The sequence below is a fragment of the Harpia harpyja genome, chromosome 2 (genome assembly GCF_026419915.1).
Source record: "Harpia harpyja isolate bHarHar1 chromosome 2, bHarHar1 primary haplotype, whole genome shotgun sequence".
NCBI lineage: Eukaryota > Metazoa > Chordata > Aves > Accipitriformes > Accipitridae > Harpia > Harpia harpyja.
Genome location: NC_068941.1, coordinates 80,943,124 through 80,960,554, shown reverse-complemented (window position 1 = coordinate 80,960,554; position 17,431 = coordinate 80,943,124). Strand labels below are relative to the sequence as shown.

Genomic DNA, 17,431 nt, shown 5'->3' with positions numbered 1-17,431 from the left:
TACGTTAAATTCCCCTTTCAGTTATTTATATTGATTCAGCTAACCCATACCTTTCTCTTCCTCTTCATATACATTTTCAGTAGCATAAATTGCTATTTTTTGAGCAAATAACCTCAGTCAACCCTGGTAACTCCCTAGAAATAGATGTCTACATATATAGAAAGGCATCTATAGCCATATGTAAATTCTTTTTTACTAGAAAATGGCTCATTAATCTACTAACTGCATTTGTAAATATCTATGGAATATGTCTGTCTGAAGACCTACAAACTGCAGGGAGGGGAACAGAAAAAAACCCCCAAAAACCCAAGAGTAAGTTACTGAAATAAATGGGAATGCGCAGAGGTGGTTGCAGACTAGTCTTTGGACATTTGATTCCGATTAATTCCTGCACTGATCTAAGGACTTATTTAAAAATAGAACAGAGACAAAACTTACAACTGAGATAAGAGTATCCATTCATAAATGTATACAGTATGGATGTGTCACAAAGGAAGATCAAAAACAACCAAGGAGTTAGACTGAACAGATATAAGGAAGCAGTTAGACCAGGTAAAGTTATAATATATTTATATCCTTTGATGTGGCGACTAATCCACCTGCTGTTACAGCAAGGCAAAGTGCCAAACACTAGAGCAAAATAAAGACAATACAGGAATTAAATATTGTTTTACAGTGACTACCAATACCAGCAAATAGCAAAAACCAGTTGCATTTCTTATAAGTAAGATTATTTACTGGGACTGTGATCCTGTCACATTTAATTACTCTAATAGCTGTTGCTTCAGGAAATCAATTCTTTCCTAATACTTGAGAAAAGCACAGATTTTTCTCTTCTGTTTGAAAAAAGTTCAGAGCAATGAAATTCTAGATTATCTCATGAAATGTAGCACTCCAGCAAAAACTGAAGCATTAGAAGTCCAAAAGTTTCTGGAGTTTCTCTTAGTATCTTCTCCAGAAAGTTTATGAAAATAATTAGGCCACAACTGTTCTCCTTGAACAAGAACTCAGCTCTACACAATGAAACACAAAGTAAGCTTTTAAATTCATGGCATCTGTTTGATGACTAGCATTGTATTACTTCTGGAGCAGAAGTAATACTTTGGTCTGTAAGACCAGACTTCATTACAATGGTAACAGATAGGTAGATGACAACTCCTTTGAGTTTTATATTCTATATCTCTAATTACTTTTTTCTTTTTATTCTTGTAGTGGATTTTTTCCCCTGTTTATTTGTTGCTTCAAAATTTTCTCACTCCTTTTCCTTCTTTTTCAGTTGTCTTTTCTTGGTTTACTTATGAGTGCACAATTTACCAATAGGTGCAGTCCCACCTCAGTTAATCAATTTGAGAAGAAATGCAAGAACAGGTTCAGTGAGCTACTTCCTTAAGCATCAATACTCTGCTTGCTCCTTTGTTAAAGGCCAAAGCTGCTGGAGAAAGAGCAAGGAAAACTGCACACCGCCCAAAGTAGTCAATGCAGTCTTGAGTGCACTCACATCAGCAAATTTACTCAATTTGTCTGGCACCTCTAAAGTTGGTGGCAACTAACTCGTGAGAAATTACACAGCAGAAAAAAAACCCAAAACAACCCCTTCCTGATTTCTGTTTTGGAAAATTGCCATATTTAATTATTGTCCATAGCAGCATCTATTTATTATTATAAAAGAATAAACAGTTATTTTCTGTGGCTTCTATATGAGACACAATTCCAGGACAGTCTGAAGATCTAATTTTTAAAATACAGCATGTAGCTCCATAAATAGAGAAAATAAGAAAATGAACAAGGTCACCATAGCAATACCAGCCTGGTATGTATGTGTACATGCATTCCTAAGCAAATCTTGACTTGTCTGCAATTGCCACCTAGTGGCTAGTTAAAAATTAGACACATTTATTTTCCTTGTCAAAAAACACAGAATTATAGACTTCTGGTAAAGGATTTCTTCATTTTTGGTATGAGTTACTGTTTTTCAGCAGTGAACAATCATTCAAAGGTAATGCACTCCTCTCTTGCCTTACCCAGCAGCACAGAATTATCAAGGTTTTACATGTCAGTCAAGTGGGAGACTTAGAAGTAATTCATCACCTTCCCACAAGCTTAAGCAGCTTTCAAAGTGAACACAAGGGAAGAAGAATGGATTGAGAGCAGCCCTGAGCAGAAGGACTTGGGGGTGTTGGTTGACAAGAAGCTCAACGTGACCCGGCAATGTGTGCTCACAGCCCAGAAAGCCAACCGTATCCTGGGCTGCATCAAAAGAAGCATGACCAGTAGGTCAAGGGAGGTGATTCTGCCCCTCTACTCCGCTCTCATGAGACCCCACCTGGAGTACTGCATCCAGCTCTGAAGTCCTCAGCACAGGAGAGACATGGACCTGTTGGAGCGGGTCCAGAGGAGGGCCACAAAAATGGTCAGAGGGCTGGAGCACCTCTCCTATGAGGAAAGGCTGAGAGAGTTGGGGTTGTTCAGCCTGGAGAAGAGAAGGCTCTGGGCAGACCTTATAGCAGCCTTGCAGTACCTAGAGGGGGCCTACAGGAAAGCTGGAGAGGGACTTTTTACAAGGGCATGTAGTTACAGGACAAGGGGTAACTGTTTTACACTGAAAGAGGGAAGATTTAGATTAGATATAAGGAAGAAATTCTTTACTGGGAGGGTGGCGAGACACTGGCAACGGTTGCCCAGAGAGGTTGTGGATGCCCCATCCCTGGAAGTGTTCAAGGCCAGGTTGGATGGGGCTTTGAGCAACCTGGCCTAGTGGAAGGTGTCCCTGCCCATGGCAGGGGGTTGGAACTAGATGATCTTTAAGGTCCCTTCCAACCCAAACCATTCTATGATTCTATGATAAGAAAAGGGCAACGAAAACCACTGACTTCTTACTTTAGAGAGCTGGCCATAATAAGAGTGTATTTGATTTCCTATGACCAATCCTTTTTCTGCCATATTCTTTGAAATTCAGACCTGGCGATGACCTCAAGTAGTAATGTTGTAGCAGCACATGAGAAAGGACTCGATAAGTGATTTTTAAAATAACAAAAAATATTTAATTTTACTAACTTATTGATTTGACATATTCTGTGACAAATTATTTTGTCAAATCATGGGTTCAGCCCATATGCTTCGTTATATACTGACAGATTACTAAACTTTGCACAGCAAGCAACTACGCATCTTTCAAAGAGACAAAGACTGCTTTTGTTTCCCATATATAAACTGACTAAATTCAATTACTTATTTAATTTCATTTTCCTGAAAGAAAATTATATTCAGAACATAAGCTCTGTTAAACTAATGTTCATTAACATGGGTGGCTACTAAACTCTGGGATGAACTCCAAGAAGATATGATTTGGTTTTGGTAAAAAAACAGTGCTAAGGCATAGAGAGAACAACGCTTTGTTGGAGCTAGTAAATATTGCACTAATTGAATATTAGCTGTATATTATAGCTTTCAAGTAAACAGTGTCAAGGGAATATTGCCCAAAGGTACAAATACTAGACCTTTAAACACATGAAAAATGACAAGATCTCCAGACTGGAGGAATGTACTTTCTAAGGAAAAGATGTAACAGTTGTTTTACGAAAGGGTAAAATTTAGTATCTCAAACAAGATTGTTTCACATACTGAGGAATTTACTGAGCATATGTTAGCAGGGAATTCCTCTTAAAAGGCTACAAAAGACTGTGAACAGGAGGCTCATTGAAGGAGTTAAAGGAAACCTAAATAACCAATGTCTCTTTCTTTGCTCACAGTGAGGAAAGGACAATTCTTGATTTGATAGAAGTGGTCCTTAATTTTAAGTTCCTAAGAGCCACAGCGAGCAGATGATCATGCTAGTACAGGAGAACTAAGGACAATGAGGCCATGTGGGAGTCAGCAAGATGACCTCTGTCCTATTCTGTCTAACTTCAGTGCCCCTTATACAAACCACTACTTTTTGTTGTTGTTGTTCCAAACCTGAGAGAGTGCTTCCATCTTCAAAACCCTCAGTGAAATTTTCTGAGGTTTTATGAAAGGATTCTGTGGAAATAAAGAATGGGCAAATTTTCCACTCATTGACACAGAAAAAAAGAACTGTCAGCAGAGAAAGCTAAATATAATAGGGATGTAGAACTACAGAGATCATTTTCCTGAAATTCTTTGGGATGCCAACAACAAAGCTTTTGAAAATCAGTACTGTCTGAAAACCGGACCATACAAGACGTCTCTTTTTCTGTACCTAACTTTTGATCTTGCCCTATAATCCATTCTCTTTTTATCATTCTTCATTTCCGTCTCCTCCATTTTTTGTCTTGTCAGAACTCTCAGATTTTTTGAAGTAATTTTTGCTGAGATACAGAATGGGAGAAGAACTATGTACACTAGAAGAATGCTATATAGCAAAATAAACTATTTAAATACTTTTGTTATGTTAAAACATAGTGAAGCCTATGCTGAGATAAAAATTAAACTATATTTTGTCCTTGCAAAAAGGAATTCAGACATTAGAGGAATATGCTAACACCTCTCACTTTTGAGAGCTTATAAAAGACAAGACATAATTTGTGTGCCTGTAATTTTTTTTTTTAATCGTCCTCTCGGAACATAAGTTTCCAAGCTTTGAGTATTTCCTAAAAGTGTATATCTAAAAATGGAATACTTCATATGAAGAATAATTAAAAAAAAAAAAAAAATCTTCAAGCAGAATTTCTAAAATCTTAATCAACTCACAAGAGGTACCAACAAATAACTTCATAACAAATAGGCACACAAATATTTAAACTAATATAAAGATCATACATGCGTTTCTGCACATTGCTGAAGATTCAATCTGAGCAACTGTCTTACAGATGAGAACAGTGAAAATGAACTCAGTAGGAGATGGGATCTGTTAAACTCCTTAGCACAGAGGTACAATGACTGTGACCACATTGAGACTTCAGGGGATGCTAGCATATGCCAATCTCAAGTATAAGTGCTCAGCCAGGAGTTGAAATTTGTATGGATAAACAGCGGAAAACAAAGATGGTGACAGACTTGTAACCAAAATACCATGCTAACATTGCTCTTAAACTACTCTAAAATTACATGGAATCAGACTTAATGCAATTCCACAAGACACAACATGGTGTATAGATTAACTTCTGTAACAGAATACTCTAAGTAATAGACCTTACTATAATTCATTTTAAAACACCATTTAATTTCTAAGGTAGTGAAAGCTACATAGCTAAAAAAACACTTGTTTTGATCAAAGATGACACTAATTTTGTTTCTTGTTAGTTATGTGTTCCAGTCACATTCATATTAGAGAAAAATAACCTGGCAGTAGCGCTAGCTATATTCCAGCATGGATTTCTAAAACATGATCAGTGCATAGTTTTGGCTTCTACCTGCAGCATTCCCAAAACGCCACTAGCAAAGGCCATTCAAAGCATAAAATGAATCAGCATATAACCAACTACCTTAACAAAGCCCACTCAACAGCAGTAGGCACTCAAGTGCTGACAATTTAATTTATACATAGTATCTTTGAATTTTAATGAAACAAGTGGAAGTATGCAGTGCCATCATCTTTCTAGCAAAGGAAAATTTTACAGGAACTTTTTTCCTCCCATTTCTACAAGTCTAAGCTTCTCTGAGGAGCTTTTTGCCAGAAACTAAAGGAGAGTGAAGGAGGAATTCAGCCTCCACAGTCAATATTTCATAATGTGCTAAAAATACTTTAGCTGATATTATTCTGAGTTGTACAGAATCTTTCATTTTTGAGCTGTAATTTTAATTGCTCTCTATATTTCTGTGCTTATGCTTAGTTTGTAGAAGAAATAATGACAGACTCCCTATCTTATCTCGCATAAATAAAATGCAAGCATTTTGTATGTTGATTACTGCATAGGAGCAGATTTATACTGGCTACACATTATCTTTCTTTAAATAACACACAGAACAATTATACATACAAAGATAATCCCAAATAGAAGTCGTATACATGATCGAACTGCTCTTATTACTACAGAATTACAGCCCAGATGATGCTTCAAGCTTTACTGAGCCAAATGGAAGACACTATGCTATAAAAGGTAGTCCATGTATTGGATACCCCACACTCACCAAGAGATTAATGAATTTATACAAATAAGGAGCATTACTACAGAGAATGCTAAAGACATGCATATATCACAGAAAAGGACACTATGTGTACTCAAGATGCTAAGAGAACAAAGGTCTATGATGCAGAAACCTTATTTCTGCATTTGGATATTAAATCAACATGATGATGTTCTGAGGCATCAGGCATGAGTTAACACTCATACGACTAACAGTGACTCTTCATACTGTAGTTGTCACACCAATTACTAAGAAAATCCTATTGTAATGTTAACGTAGTGTAAATTTTCATCATGGATGCAACTGAACTAAAGTCTTGTCAACATGCTCATTCACTCATTTGTAAGTAAAAATGCATAAAACAAAAACTGTGATGAGTGAGGAAGAAAGAGAGGACATAGAGAATTTCTGTCTCCAACGTTGTAAATACAGTTTCTTGAAATGCCAAAGCCTCCACTGAAATATACTTCTAAAAAAATAAAGCAACAACAACAGAGACTGTAAAAACATCAAAACTCTAAATACTCATAAAATGAGATACTATTTTAGTGCTATTAGTGCAGTCATAATCAGCATATGATTCGAGTATTGGAATAAATATACTGAAAAGAAACATGGCACAAAAATACTTTCTGAATGCAAGAGGTACTCTCAGAACACAGAACAACCATAACAAACGGCATGCACGCTCTGACTTTCTCTAACAGCGTATCAGCTCATCTGAGTGATAGTTGTTTGCACTGACTAGAAAATATGACACTAAATTGCTTTGATGTAAAGGTCCAAGAAAATGCATAGGCTTTCTTACCCCTGTTAAGACAACCTACCATTATTTTAGCAAAGCCCACATCAGAGCATACTTACCTATAAATGATTTTGTTACCCTAGATGATGTTATAGAAGACTTTTGACAAGATGTTTCATATGAACCTGTAATATGTCTGACTTGTCTCTATCCCCAGTGCTTTCCAATAAACATACTTTAAAAAAAAAAAAACCAAAACAAAACACACTCAAGTAACATCAATGCAAATGTAAGATCCATACTGTCTGTCCATTTTAAGTCAACATTCATTTCAGTAGGACAGTGTATGAAAACTAGTTTACAAAAGTTATATTCCTAATAGTGCAGTTTCAAAAGCAGCCAAGGTATTGGTTCATTTCTGAAAGAAAAAAAAAAAAAAAAAAAAAAAAAGAAGATGTGATCACATCCCTGCTCCCAGACTTGGTGTCTGGTTCCTTACATTGCATCAGCTCTGCCAAAGCCTTCTAAAAGCTGTGAAGGAAAGGGACAGGGGAAAAACAGTACACTTCAAATTTGTACAGCAGCTCACCACTGTTGAAATACCTTGTAGAACATCCTGTTTGTGCTGGAATCCAATTGTGACTATAAACTTTCAGAAAGAGTATTGGTAGTATCACAGATGAGCCCATAGCCTTAATGAGGCCGGGGACAAAAATGCCTGAAATTGGAGAACTGTCACAATAGCTTTGATGGCATGATTCTGACAGTCCACCCTGCTTGGTGTGCGCATGTGGGTATGTTGAGGATGTAAAACCTATTGGGACAGTGTTACAAAAGGGAGACAAACAGGCAGCATCTCATCCACGCTGTTCATAAATGATCCCAAAACTATTCCAAAAGTACATTTGAGTTTTATCTCAGAGAGAATTAGTTCATTCACTCCAGAAGACAGCCCAGAAGGGAAGTAATACACTGTGGATAATCAGGAAAAGTGGTTTGCTAAGTTAATTGACAGAAGAGACTCATTTTTGATGGCAATTGTTCAGAAAGGTGTCTACTTCAAGAGATTGTCTCTCCCATTAGAATGAAAACCAGATGGGTCATTTATTATTTATACTCCAAACACTATTAGTAACACACATTTTCTAATAGACAAGCATACAATTCTCTATCATGCATTCACTATCAGAAAATATTACTTACATCTGTTGGAGAGACTGAGGTATATTCAATATTTCAGGTTTTTTATAGTCCTTCTTTGAGCACATTAACATTCCACATGCCCTAATTAGCTTCTCTTTCAAATTACACTCTTGCTTTCTAAATTAAAGGCTAACATGCTGCTTTGACTGACAGGTTGAATTATTTTATTTCTTTGCCTTTTTGGACAAGCTGGTAAAAGCATTTTTCCTGGGGAGAAATAGGAATGTTTTCATTTTTTTTTTCACTTGGTCTAAGAAGATAAAAAATTTCACTTAACTTCAGCATAACTTTTTGTTACTAAAAGGAAGGAAATGCCCCCTGAAGCCCACCACTTCATGCTTTTTAGTTCAATGACACAAACACCTTCTAAAGTATAGAAGCGTAAACTCATTAGTAGCATTTCAGTTGCCTCTGCTGCAGAAGGCTGGAGGAAAGAGACCTTAATACAGAATATCTGATTCTAGCACTGAAGTTTGCACCTTAAACCAAATTATAACATCCAATTATATGCAATCTTTATATGTCCAGTTAGGATTTCTCTCTGCTCATTCTGAAAGAGGCTTGATCTTAATTGGCTTTATGCCTTTCTACCTCTGTCATGACTTATTTTTGCTTTACAAGGTGAGAGGCTGAAAGTGGTATTTCAAGGTAGGTTTGGAGAACATAAACAAGTCTTTATGAATGTAATAAATATATTTAATAAGAAAGTTATCTATACTCAATATAATAAAGTATCCTAATGTAGACAAGACTAATATATTTATACAAAAATTAATTAAAAATAACATATTCAAATAATAAACCTAATTAACTTCCCCTAATAGTCAGAAGCAATCCATCATAGAGTGGAAAAAATAACTAGCCTAGGGATATATGACAAAATAGTTTGACTGAAGAATTTTAGGGTTTATACATTTACTTTTAGGTTTCAGATTTCAGATGCAGATTCTCATGGAATAGCAAATAGACAGTTACAATGCTATAGCAGGAGACTACAATATCAAATGTGTCCCTATTTAACAATGTACTATGTTATTATATAACACACTGTTATTTGGGAAAAATGCATTAATTATGCAGCACACATATTGTAGAAGAAACCAAATGAGAAGAAACGGAGTGCACAGTTAAACTAAAACAGATGTATACATGGAGAGACACTGAAGTAAAGTTCTACCAAGAAACCCCCTTTAAGTTGCTGCAACACGTGTCATAAAAATTCATGTGAATAAGCTTATCTATTGAGAGAAACCCACATAAAGCCAAAAACATACAACATCCTTACATCAGATGTGGATTTGTCTGAAAGATCACAGAAGAGTTTATCTGAAAAAGAAATCCTGCTCTCTACCTAATGTCTGGTCATTTCCCTTAAAACTGAGTAAATCCCTCCTATCTGAATTCTCACTTTATCTGATTTACACTTATCTTTTGCTTTAATCACTCCTTGAAGCGTTTTAAAACAAAGTTAAAAATAAACTACCTCAACAAATATTCAGCTAAAATTTGATATAACATCATAGTAACTTGTCATGGTTTAAACGCCAGCCAGCAACTAAGCACCATGCAGCTGCTCACTCACTTCCTCCCCCCCCCCAGTGGGATGGGGGAGAAAATCGGAGAAAAAAATAAAGTAAAACTTGTGGGTTGAGATAAGAACAGTTTAATAGAACAGAAAGGAAGAAACTAACAATACTAATAATAACACTAATAAAATGACAATAATAATAAAAGGATTGGAATATGCAGGTGATGCACAGTGCAATTGCTCACCATCTGCCAACCAATGCCCATTTAGTCCCCGAGTGGCGATCCCCCCACCCCCACTCCCCCCAGTTTATATACTGGGCATGACATCACATGGTATGGAATACCCTGTTGGCCAGTTTGGGTCAGCTGCCCTGGCTGTGTCCCCTCCCAACTTCTTGTGCCCCTCCAGCCTTCTCGCTGGCTGGGCATGAGAAGCTAAAAAATCCCTGACTTTAGACTAAACATTACTTAGCAACAACTGAGAACATCAGTGTGTTATCAACATTCTTCTCACACTGAACCCAAAACATAGCACTATACCAGCTACTAGGAAGACAATTAACTTTATCCCTGCCGAAACCAGGACATAACTGCAAAAATATCTACAATACTTATGATTTCTGGCAAGAACCTTCCCAATCCTTTAACATTTAGTAAAGTGACTGGGCACTGCAGTATATATTCCATATCAATAAATGATTCAGAAACAGATGGTATAAGTTCCATAAACATTTCGCACAAAAAAAGCAATGTCAAAGTTTTTCCTTATGAGGAAAAGCCAGCCGTAGGCAACCCTGGATGCTAACTTTAGCAGCATTATTTTGGAGAAAAACAAGCTTTAAGAAAAGTAGATTTCATGTGTCATTTTTAGCATGATGGGCCAAAGGTCACCTTGTGTTGTATGCAGTTGTTCAAGACAGCTGTCTGTTCAGCTCTGACTTGTAAAGGCCTGTGCATCCCATCAGAATATTTAGCAAACTGTGACCTTCATGATCATCTTTTCCATTCTCTCCCATCACTTTCCCCCATCTGGGTGCATGAGAAGCGGGAGCAGCAGTAACACTCCTCCATCCCATTGTTAATACAGAATCCTAGACACTGTTTTTTACTCAGCAAAAAGCACAAACACTTCCTATAAATTGTTTGATGACAAATTGTATGGAAATATGTACCATGAGGGTAGGAAGATATAAATGAAATCTGAACTGTGAAGACTGGTAAAAGAAGAGCTAAGGAAGTCACCAGTATTGTGAGGATGAAAACCTCCCAGGACAGGTTTCTGCCAGAACTCTAAAAGTCACCATACCGGTCAGGACTTGCAAGGTGCCACATGAGCCCACCCATGCAAAGTGGTCACAACATAACTGTTGTCTAACCTCTCTACTCCTACATAGAGCTGTAGAAGACCATGGCCTTTCTCCCAAAACTTCAGAAAGCTTCTAATGACATTGGTACCCATGAAGCTTAAGGCTAGTATGAGGCATGGAGAGATAAACAGCACTCAAATTTGCATGGATAAGAACTGACAATACTTTTGGGCACAAGTTAAAAGGACAACAGCCTCATGGATTCCTTCTAGTCTTCATAAGCCAAGTCTCACTTCTGCATCTATTCCCCCTCTCCCACAGGGCCAGAGGTCAGGTCTTTGCTAAGAAAGGCCATGATTAAACCAAACAGAACATTTCCACAGGTAGGTAGTCACTACTTTTCTACTGCTATTCCCCCACCTATGCCTTGACTTGAGCCCCTGAAGCAGTCTGCAACCCTGTCTCCTCCCATACCAGGTCCTGCACACTTATCCACGCAGCTACAGGCTGTGACAGAAGTGGAACGCAAAAGGTCTCACCAGTCCCTCCAGTCAAAGGTCAGTATGTTTCCTAAACCCCAAGTAAAATGTTATAATAAAATACATTCAAATATGCCTTTAAAAAGGCCACTTTGGCAAAAAAACCCCAAGTCTTTAGCAGTCCAGAAAGTAAAATAAAACACATTCCAGCCACAAGCATGTACATAGAGATCATTATAGCCAAAGAAAAGAGAAGCAGCACAAAGAGCCCAAGTGTCACAGCCATATAAGCATTTGGCAAGACTTCTGAGCAACAGCATAGCCAGCTTAGCCCTTCGCTGCTATGAGACCTGAAGCCAAATTCTAGAAGAAAAGAGCTTCCTTTTTTTCCATAATCCCCAGGGTACCTTCCAGGGCTCACCAATCTTTTACAAGGAGTGATTCATGAACACCAGGAAGTCTAGAGGGTTTATGCATGGCTCACAATTCTACCCCTCTACTTCAGGTAATAATATTAAATTCTGATCCACAGATAACAGAAAATATTAATAAGACTAAATGTTCTAGAGTAAACCACCCATTTAATAAGCTTTTTCTGTCCACCATTTACATACAATATGGCAACTGCTAGACTTAGATAAAAACAACATTTCGTGTGTTAAAAATATTACATATTTTATATAAACAATATTAATTTTTAATTCTAATTAAAACATAATTCTTCTAATAGGCTCACTTACTGGATGTTTGGCTGAAAGTCTGCCAGTCACAGTTCCTGTCTGATTCCATGTGGAGGAAATAAATCCCTGTAGTCAAGTAAAGTAAAAATCCTTTTATGATTTATTTGAAATACCACATTTTACAGGCTACTTTTTATAATTCTACCTGTCTCATGCACATTTGTAGTCCATCCACGTAAGTTGATTTCATCTTACGAACCTAAATTACATAAAAGTTTAAATAAATGCTTATTTATAAAAATAAGAGACTTTTCAAATTAAAGACCTTAATTTCCAAATGCATTTTAACTTGCTCTGTAGACTTTTTTTAAAAGACACTTTTATCTTAGTAAGTAATGGATGTATACTCACTAATAGCTTGACTGATTAGCATAAATTAGGTAAGAGCTCAGTTATACCCTAAAGCCAGGTCTTTGCAGATACTAGTAAATGAACTACTGGAATTTATTCTTTTACATCTTATCCCCAGGTCAATAAACTACACAAAAAAGCCACACACACACAAAACCCCAAACACTTTTTTTTTTTTTTAAATCTTGGAAACTCATCCACTGAAAACCCAAACATTAAGTGTGAAAGCAGACTAACTAGGTCATTTTGGATTTTCAGGAGCCTTGTCACCTAAAAAACCCCATAACTAGTTATCTCCTTCACTTTCTGCAGAGTATTTCTTCAGAACTCAAAAACACAATGTTTTGCCCCAAGAGTGTGCTTTATAGCACTAGACAAATTTAACAGTGAAGTTTTTCAATTGTTTTTGCAAGAGTTGTTTGCTAGCTATAACCTAACATAGTGCAAAACAGAAGAACATTAAATCTAAAAACTCTTAAGAATACCTACAACTTCAAAAATTTAAATGAATATTTGAATGAACTTACATTAGAGCCAACTTTTTTTAATGTATTTAGCTGTGAATAGGTTATCTTTCTTGCTAACTTTGCTTCAGTGCAACTACATTATGTGAAAAATATCAGCTCACCTGACGGTATTCTAAAATTATCTTAGGCAAAGGATGAAGATCTTGCAACTTATTTAGCTGCAAAATAAAGAATGTGAATTATTGGTATCCTTTTCTGTTAAGTAATATTATTTAACAATCTTACCAGAATAAGTTTTGGAGGAAGAAATTTTCTTGCCAAGCTAAATGGACAAAATACTGGCTAAAGGATAAAGTCTTTCAAGCAATCTCACCCTAGGCCCAATGAAGCCTTCATTCTTTCCTGCTTTCAGCAGGAGGGCTGGAGATTACCCCTTCCTGTTTCATTTCCCTTCCTGTCCCAGACAGGGACAAAAAGACATGCAGACATAAAAACTTTTCCACAACAACTTTGAAAAGATGGGCATGGGGGTGGGGGGGGAGGGGTGTGCTTACTTATGGTCCTTTGTTTACTTTTTGTGCTAGACAGCATCAATGCAAGAGAGAACATGATAAAAGCATACAAAATAATATATATATACATATTTATACACACACACACAAAATCCAACAGGTAAATTTATCCTGTTCATCCCCTAATACAAGTTCCAAGACACCTTTAAGAAAAATTGAAATTGTCAAATCCAAAAGCAATAAAATAAAGCACGTTTCCGATTACTTTGATTGTAAATTGCCATAACATTTTGTTAAGAAAAAGAATGACATTATTAAAATTGAGATTGAATATTTATAAGTACAACAAAAATATCTGGAACTAAACAGTTCAGGGTAAAAAAATAGGAACAACTGTACCAGAATGGAGATTTAAAAGCATAAGTTTTTTTCTTGCTACCAGGGAGAGACAACATATTAAGATTAATTATCTAGTATTTATCTGTTGGAAGGTTTCAGCCTACCTTTCTCTAAATAACCAAGTCTCAGCAGTTGTTGGAAAGAGAGTACTGGACTAGATAAAAGCATTGCTTTGATTACTGCAATAAATCTTATGTTTCCACAAAAAGATGACATGCACTCTTATTTCACTGATCCCTCCCATCTCCCAAGGCTCTCTGTCACTCTCCAAGATTACATATTTGATCTATGAAACCTCCTTCTCCTTGAGTAGTGTGTGATTTTTATGGTTATACTGTTGACATTACCTCAGAGATTGTATCTGGTAGTTCAGGCACTTGGCCCAAAAGTTGAATTTCCTCTTCCACACATGAGAAACAAATACTACCTTTCTATCTTCCCAAGAGGTGTTCATTCTCAGCAATGAGTGTGTACTTTAATTTGACTCCCATGTAAACTAGAGCAGTACCATTGTGGCACCAAATCAGAAACTGGTGCAGCTACACAGAGGCTTCTCCTCTTCTAAGAGGGAATTCCATTACTATTATTATCTTAACAAAATGATCTATTGATGATCTGGACAAGGGGATCGAGTGCACCCTCAGTAAGCTTGTAGACGACACCAAGTTGGGTGGGAGTGTTGATCTGCTTGAGGGCAGAAAGGCTCTACAGAGGGATCTGGACGGCTGGATCGATGGGCCAAGGCCAGTCGTACGAGATTCAACACGGCCAAGCACCAGGTCCTGCACTTGGGTCACAGCAACCCCATGCCACACCACAGGCTTGGGGAAGAGTGGCTGGAAAGCTGCCCTGCAGAAAATGACCTGGGAGTGTTGGTCAACAGCCAGCTGAATATCAGCCAACAGCGTGCCCAGGTGGCCAAGAAGGCCAACAGCATCCTGGCCTGCATCAGAAATCGTGTGGCCAGCAGGACTAGGGCAGTGATTGTCCCTTTGTACTCGGCCCTGGTGAGGCCACATCTTGAATACCATGTTCAGTTTTGGGCCCCTCATGACAAGAAAGACATTGAGGTGCTGGAGCATGTCCAGAGAAGAGCAACGAAGCTGGAGAAGGGTCTGGAGAACAAGTCCTATGAGGAGCGGCTGAGGGAACTGGGGTTGTTCAGTCTGGAGGAAAGGAGGCTGAGGGGAGACCTTATTGCTCTCTACAACTACCTGAAAGGAGGCTGTAGTGAGGTGGGTGTTGGTCTCTTTTCCTAAGTAACAAGTGACAGGACGAGAGCAAACGGCCTCAAGTTGTGCCAGGGGAGGTTTAGATTGGATATTAGGAAAAAATTCTTCACCAAAAGGGTTGTCAAGCATTGGAACAGGCTGCCCAGGGAAGTGGTTGAGTCACCACCCCTGGAGGTATTTAAAAGACATGTAGATGTGGTGCTTAGGGACATGGTTTAGCGGTGGGCTTGGCAGTGTTAGGTTAACAGCTGGACTTGATGATCTTAAATGTCTTTTCTAACCTAAATGATTCTATGATTCTATGAAAAGGAAGGGGCATCCATATTTGCCTCAAGTTACCAAGAAGCCTGCAGTTTGGTCTTGACTTCGTGATTTTTAGACAAATGTTTTTGGCAGGTTTCTGCACTTGTGTGGGATCACACATGAACGTCTGTCTGCATTGCTGAAAATTATCTGCTCCAACACTAACAGAAGAACTGGAGAAGCTTCATATGTGCAGTATTTATTGCACTGAATCTGAAGATACATTTCATCTCTTGTACAGATGTATCAAAGTATCGAAACTCTTTGGTCATTATTGCTCTAAGGGAACAAGATTCTATCAAGATCTTGCAGATCTGACTCCAAATGCAACTGCTCTTACTGAAAAAAGCATCTCCACAGAGGGAAAAATAAAAAGCCTGAGGAAAATTCATGCACACAACAGGTAAAACACTGGACCATACAAAGAAAGTGACAACTCCCAATTCAAACCACAGGTATCAAATAATTTCCTAGAGACCCGTTTAACTAGCATGAATGAACGAGTTAATGGTCCATAAAAGGATGACAACATGGTTTTACCCCAAATCTCCTGATGGCAAAGAGAAAGTCTGGGTTGCTATTTCCTTCACCAGCAGATTTTACATTAATGTTCTTTTCTTTCACCAGTGGTCTCTTTCACCCAACCAGTAAGTCATACTGAGCTATCAAAATCTGACCAGTAAGAAAGTCTCCCTCCTTTGAGGAAGATGGCCATACATGCGTGCTGGTACTAAAGTTTTTAACCCTGCTTTATAGCTAAAGTTTAGCTTCAGTAGCTAGTTTGTTTTTCCCCATCACAGAGTGCAACTTTCATTTCTGGCATAAGAAAATGAAGCGTGATTAGTACAATACAAAAATAAATCAAGATTGTTAGGAAAACTTTAGATAAATGACAATTTCACTGGAATATATCTTAGAAGTTTTGCTAAATCATGCAGATGGCTTTTAAACCCCTCCCCATCTCACCACAACTTCTGAGGTGGACACAAGTTGTTGTATTTCAGTTCTGTGAACATTCTCACACAGTGCATGCAGTTTTAACTTTTCAAATAGTACCTACAGTAAGAAAAAACACACAAGAGAAATGTTTCAGTGTTTCAAGTGCTGAAAACAGAAAGGAAAATTATTTGGTGCCTGAACTTAAGTCAAGAAAATGGATTTCAAGGAAAACAGAGCATACCGTAGTAAAGAGAACTAACACAGAATTGAAAAGATCAAATCTTTATTTTTGAGCTATTAAGTAGTATATTTACTAAAATCAAATGCATAATTTATATAAATACATTCAAATACAGATTACCCAACATTGCCAGATGTCCTCCATTAAAATCAGAAAATAAGATAATTAATATCAAAGAAGAAGAATTCTGAAGTTGTAAGGACAATTTTATATGCTTCATAATACTTCTGTATCAATAACAATTTACAGAACTTACATAATAATACTAGTATAAATATTACCTCTCTGAGCTGACTACTGCTGGTCAAAAGGAATCGTTCTCCAGCAACTTGATGAGCTTCCTGTTCAAGCTCTTTGAGTCGCAACTATAAATTAATACATCAGAATTATTCTGTTTACATCATTATTTTCTTCAATATCTGCTACTTCCTAGGTTAATGAGTATATTGGACTTCTATTTAAAAATATGGTACTTGATAATGTGCAATCATTGCTGGCTATCAACATCTGGTTTAGTAGACTGCTTATATACTCTCTAATCTATATCTCTTCATGATGTGGGAAGGGGATTTACTATACTAAAAAGTACCAAAATTTGTGGGAAAATAATTTAGGTTACTGAAGACTATAGAGATCTGTGAGAAACAGAGCTGTGCAAATTATTCTGGTAAATTAATAATCTGTCAGACCACTATGATTATCTAGTCACATTTTATGCCACAAAATAGGATTCTCTTGTAGCTATTTTTATCAATGGGGAAATGGCAAACTTAGAACTCTCAGAACACGTAAGTCTTAAAGACTGTTTTATTCATAAAGAGAGATAGAAATATCTATCACTTCTCAGGAGGATGGTTACTGATAACTGTACATTCAGGAAGAGTCATTACAATTTTTAC

The 17,431-nt window shown here is 37.2% G+C and overlaps 1 protein-coding gene across 1 annotated transcript in view; it reads right to left on the bottom strand.

The window, feature by feature from the left end:
* The window catches only part of POLN (DNA polymerase nu), a 106,063-nt gene that overhangs the window by 66,692 nt on the left and 21,940 nt on the right, over positions 1-17,431 (bottom strand). Inside the window, exons 10-14 of the mRNA XM_052780673.1 lie at positions 16,814-16,897; positions 16,319-16,408; positions 13,068-13,124; positions 12,234-12,287; positions 12,089-12,154 (exon numbers count right to left, since the gene is read on the bottom strand). Coding sequence (XP_052636633.1) covers positions 12,089-12,154; positions 12,234-12,287; positions 13,068-13,124; positions 16,319-16,408; positions 16,814-16,897 — 351 coding nt within the window. The remainder of the gene's footprint in view (positions 1-12,088; positions 12,155-12,233; positions 12,288-13,067; positions 13,125-16,318; positions 16,409-16,813; positions 16,898-17,431) is intronic.